The 4,997-nt window shown below is 47.2% G+C and overlaps 1 protein-coding gene across 4 annotated transcripts in view; it reads left to right on the forward strand.

Annotated features, from left to right (window-relative positions):
- Window positions 1–876: 876 nt before the first annotated feature.
- Window positions 877–4,997, forward strand: part of LOC102377403 (endoplasmic reticulum aminopeptidase 1) — a 50,086-nt gene continuing 45,965 nt past the window's right edge. For 3 of the 4 annotated variants that reach the window (XM_025199117.1, XM_025199116.1, XM_025199115.1), the window contains exons 1-3: window positions 877–995; window positions 2,611–3,198; window positions 3,537–3,675. In XM_025199117.1, the coding sequence (XP_025054902.1) occupies window positions 892–995; window positions 2,611–3,198; window positions 3,537–3,675 (831 nt within the window). In that variant the 5' untranslated portion in view covers window positions 877–891. Of the gene's footprint in view, window positions 1,050–2,610; window positions 3,199–3,536; window positions 3,676–4,997 lie in introns of all 4 variants that reach the window. The other variant, XM_006019699.3, reaches the window with a different exon arrangement.

The following is a 4,997-nucleotide window of genomic DNA, read 5'->3' on the forward strand; positions in this document are numbered from 1 at the left end:
GCAGGCGGCATGGCGCCCCACGGGCCGTATGTTGGACAAGCCTGTTAGGGCTTGAAGCCCACTTTATGGAAAGGGGAGGCACCTCCCTAGCTTGCTCCTGCGGCCCTGTGGCTGAGGGCAGGCAAAACTTGGGGGCATCCGAACCCCAAGCCTCTGGACTTGGGCCTGCCAAAAGACATAGGTCACCTGCCAAAAGACTGGAAATATCTGACGCCCCTGGTGGGGATGGAGGATGTTTGCCTGTGGTGGTGCCACTTATGGTTCTGCACTGACTCACGGATTTGGCTGGGAACACAAAAAACGTCTTTAAAAAAAAAGAGAATTTCAAGAGCTTTGGGCTCTTTCATTTTTTTCAAAGAATAATTTGGAAAAAGGAGCCGCGGGAGCAGGACCAGGGGGCCGACTTCAGCCCCTGGGGAGGCGGAGGCCCGGGCCGGCCAGGTGCCGGCGGCACTGCCCGGGCTGCCCGGCCCCGCCAGGCCCGAGGCGGCCTGCAGGGCCCTGCGAAGGGGCGATGCGGAAGCTAGGGCCCCCGCCCCCGGCAGCGGGCTCGGCCCTTGTCCGCCCCGGCAGACCGCGGGCCCCGGCCCCGGCCCCGGCGCGCTGCAGCTCTGCGTATGGAGGGAAAACGGATGCCAATGCGGGGGCGGGGTGGGGTCGCTGCCCTCCAGCACGGCCCTGGTCCCTCCGGGACTCGGAGGGAAATCTCCAGGAGCCTGCGGAGAGCCACCCCGGGGAGACATGATAGGGCAGGCATTAAAATAAATCGTTATGAAAGGTTGCATCCGATTTATGCAGTGCTTCCGTGGGGTTTTGAAGTGTCATAGTCATGTGCATTTGTCTTCCTGACGTAAAGCCTGCACACTGTACGGTAATCCGTTACATCGTGTGATGAAACCTTCCGGGAGAGAGGTGGAGTTGGCAGCCCCGCCGCAGGGGGGTGATGCAGCCTGGGCCTGCCCCGGTCTGAAACGGGGAGGGAAAACGCAGAGCAGGTCAGAGGGCCCAAGGGAAGTTTTCTTCAGAGCGGTTGCAGTGCAAGCCGGATGGTAGGATAACAGGCACTAGTGGGAAATGTGTTCAATGGGTGCATCTATGCAAGCATATGAATGCAATGCAATAAACTCCAGTGCTTATTGCACCGCAGTTTATGACTCCCAGGCACACCGTTTGAATGTGCACCCAGGACTGCCACATGTTGAGCCAAGTTGGAGCAGCCCCAAGGGTCAGCCTGCCTGGGGGGGTCTGCCTGCCATCCCGGGGCCGCTGCCCCCCAGCTCAACATGCTGCGGAGGGGCTGGCTGGGCATGAGGGTGCTTCATCGCGGGGGTAGCTGGCAGGCAAGTCCCACGCTGAAGCAACCTTGTGTCGTCCCCTCTCCTCCAGCATCTGCGCTGCTGCAGAGTGAAAAAACCTGCAGCAGGATTGTACTTGTATTTACAAGTGCTATCATACTGCAGAGTCAATTATTTGACTCCAGCCTAGTAGGAGTGCATGTGCAGATGTGTGACGTTTACTGCACAGCTAATTAATCTACTGCAAGTAAATGTCTCGTGTAGACGTACCCAATGTGTCTTAGAAAAATGCAGGAAAAAGCATGTGAAAAATCAACATATTGCGTTAGATGACAGCTTGCTAAAATAAAAGGCTGTTCTTTCTGCTAATTGAAAGTGTATAGCACTTTATAATGTAGCTTTGGTTTCATGGCTGACATTATTATTCCTTTTGAAGAAGGGAAATGCATAGCTATATGCAAGTAATACTGATTGAGTCTGTTTCTTTTTCTCTAGCCATAATAAAATATGTTTTGCATTCATTCATAAATTAGTGATAAACTTGTTAGCAACTTCTCGAAACACATGTACACATGAGGCAAGGCAAAAGACAGTTGAGCCCTGGCAGCCTGGCTTTCTCTGCTACTCGAGCTTTCTCCGCTAACCAGGGTGTGCCCCTAGGGTCTCTGGGGTGCATGTGGGCAGTGGAGGAAAACGGGGTCTCCTTCTAGCTGGGCTGTGCTCAGCAATCCCACGTTTTGTCTTGGTATTCAGTTTCTCTTGGGGGAACTGCTGTTCTCCCAGGAGACACCAATCCGTGGCTTTTTCTCCTAGGGTAAAAATGACCACTCCAGGAGAAAAATAACTTGGGAACAACTAGGGTTTGGTCACTCTGAGGAGAATTTCTCTTGGGAGGGTGAATATCTGCGTTTTTCCTTGGAAGGCGAGGGAAGCTGGGTCCACATTTTCCAGGGCTTGAGGGATCAAGCGTGGGAATTCCCAGTGTGCACAGGATCAAGTCCCTTAAGCCTCCCAGAGCACCTGCCTGGCATGGCCAGAGAGCACAGAGAGCTCCAGACTCTGGTACCGTAAAGTAAACACATCTGCTGCTAATGAGCAGTACAGCTTTCAGAGGGTCATTTAGGCAGGAGGTCAATAGGCAACAGTTGTCTGCCTATTTATATCTCCAGCTTTAGGGCCTTGTTTTACAGAGAGCCCAAGTAAAATTCCATGTTCTGTGCATGCTGTTCATTGCAAAGAAAAGGCTTATACTTTTCTTATACTAAAATACTGAATGTATTTCACAAGTGTTTTGGGGTTTGTTTGGTTTTTTTAGACAGTCATTTGTGAGGAAACAGAAAGAAAAGGCAGGAATGGCAGCCGCATTCTTCACTCTGCAACCTGTGGATCAGTCAGCAGTGCTGATGAAGACACTACTGTTGTTAAGTGTTTTGAGTATTGCAGGGTCTGTGAGCAGCGACCACCACAGTGGAACTAGTGAGACAGACCATACGGCCTCTGGTAATGGAAGCAAACTGTTTCCTTGGGATAAAATGAGGCTTCCCAAGCATGTCACCCCAGTGCATTATGATCTACTCATCCACCCTAATCTCACCACTCTGACGTTTACTGGCTTTGCCAACATACAAGTTACAGTAAACCAACAAACCACTTCAATCATCTTGCACAGCAAGCACCTGCAGATTACCAAAGCCACCATCCAAGGAGGAAAAGGAAATAGTCATGCAGAAACAGAAGTGATGGTTTGGAAACACCCCCCATTTGAACAGATTGCACTCCTTGCTTCTGAACCACTGCAAGTTGGACAAAATTATACAGTCCACATCGAGTATTCAGCCAATCTATCAGAGAGTTTCCATGGCTTTTATAAAAGTAGTTACAGAACTCAGGAAGGAGAAGTGAGGTAATCCTTTTCAATCAATGTTTGCTACTTAAGAATAAATTTGTTACTCAAGAATAAGTTGTTACTAAAGAAAAATGATTTCTTAAATAGTGCTAATACATTTCAGTTCTCCACCTAAATTCCTTACCTGTAAAATGGGACTAATAATACTTTTCTACTTGACAAGGCTTATCATGAGGTGTTTGTGTACAGGAGGAACGATAAAATAGGAGTACCTAGTTATTTTCTGAATATCAACTTCTGGCTTGCAGGAGCGAGGGGAATATTCTGAATTTGTACTGCCTTTTACGGACATGTTTAAGATACAATACTTTTTATTTCCTTTTGTTTAATTACAGAGTACTTGCCATAACACAGTTTGAACCAACAGCTGCACGTATGGCCTTCCCATGTTTTGATGAACCATCCTTCAAAGCCCAATTTTCAGTTAAGATTAGGAGAGAACCAAAGCACCTTGCACTATCTAATATGCCAATAGTATGTGGATATTTTGTATTACATTTTGGGATTGTTTGGTTTAAGAAAGTTAAAGAAGAGCAGAACATCTAAGCAATAGCAATTTGCAAGCTTTACCTTGATTTGATATTACCTTTATTGTTAGGGGTGTGCGAAACAGGCCGTATTCGATTTGGATTTGTCTGAATGGAATCGGGGATAGTGATTTGATTCATTGATTCAGATCACTGTCCCCAATTCAATTTGGCCAAATCCGTGTCTGAAGATTTGATGCTGATTCGGAAAGATTTGGCTATTCAGACACAGACACAGCTTTAAACGTTTTTTCTACATACCTCAAGGTACCAGGTGGCTCGTGAATGCTGTGATGGTGGGGCGGATGGAGCATCCCACAGGAGTGCGTGGAGCTCCCCAGTGCGCTTGGCAGCAGACCCGGAAGTGGACCAGAAGCACTTCCAGTTCACTTCCAGGTCTGCAGGGGAGCGCGGGGGGGGGGTGTGTTGTGCTTCTGTGGGAGGCTTCATCTGCTCCACCATCGCAGCATTCATGAGGCGCCTGGTACCTTGAGGTATGTAGAAAAAACATTTAAAGCTGTGTCTGTGTCTGAAATAGCCAAATCTTTCTGAATCTCTCCAATTCCATTCAGAGAGATTAAAGGTCTCCTGATTCGTTTCAGATTCGGAGATTTGGCCACTGAATCGAGCCGAATCTCCACCGAATTGAATCGGGGACCAAAGCTTCGCACAGCCCTATTTATTATTTATTGTTATACTTAACATTATGAAACTGCCTGAAAACAAAATGAAATGTGCATTGTTGGCTGGTTTAAGATATCCAGTGCACATTTAAAATAGTCCTTTAAGATGCTGAGTATTTTTACTGCATTGAGCAAATGGAAATTGAGAATTTTGATGAAGGGAATAAATATTTAGCACAATGCGGAGTGACTTCTGTTAACTTTAAAGGGAATCATGCAACTAAATTTCTGATGAAATGTAGACCTTTACATCTTGCTGAAGTTTGGTTTTATTTTTGCAGTTCCATTTTCCTAAGTTAATTGTGGTCCTACTGTATTGCAGGGACAGATTTGGGGGGGTGGGGTATATCTGAAGATGGAGTTGCACCCTTCTGCAATCGTATGGCCACATGCTGTGCACTGTCTGGCACTGAGACTACCACGGAGTACATGCATTGTGCTGTCCACCATGCTGCATTTTTGTAGATCTGCTCCTGGCTATATGCTATGGCATAACTAAAAGTAATTGGCAACAAAGACAATTTCTTTTTGTATTTGTTTGCCTTGTGCATTTAGTAACATTTTGTGTCTGGTAGATGTCACTCTT

The sequence above is a fragment of the Alligator sinensis genome, unplaced genomic scaffold (genome assembly GCF_000455745.1).
Source record: "Alligator sinensis unplaced genomic scaffold, ASM45574v1 scaffold223_1, whole genome shotgun sequence".
In the NCBI taxonomy this organism is placed as follows: domain Eukaryota; kingdom Metazoa; phylum Chordata; order Crocodylia; family Alligatoridae; genus Alligator; species Alligator sinensis.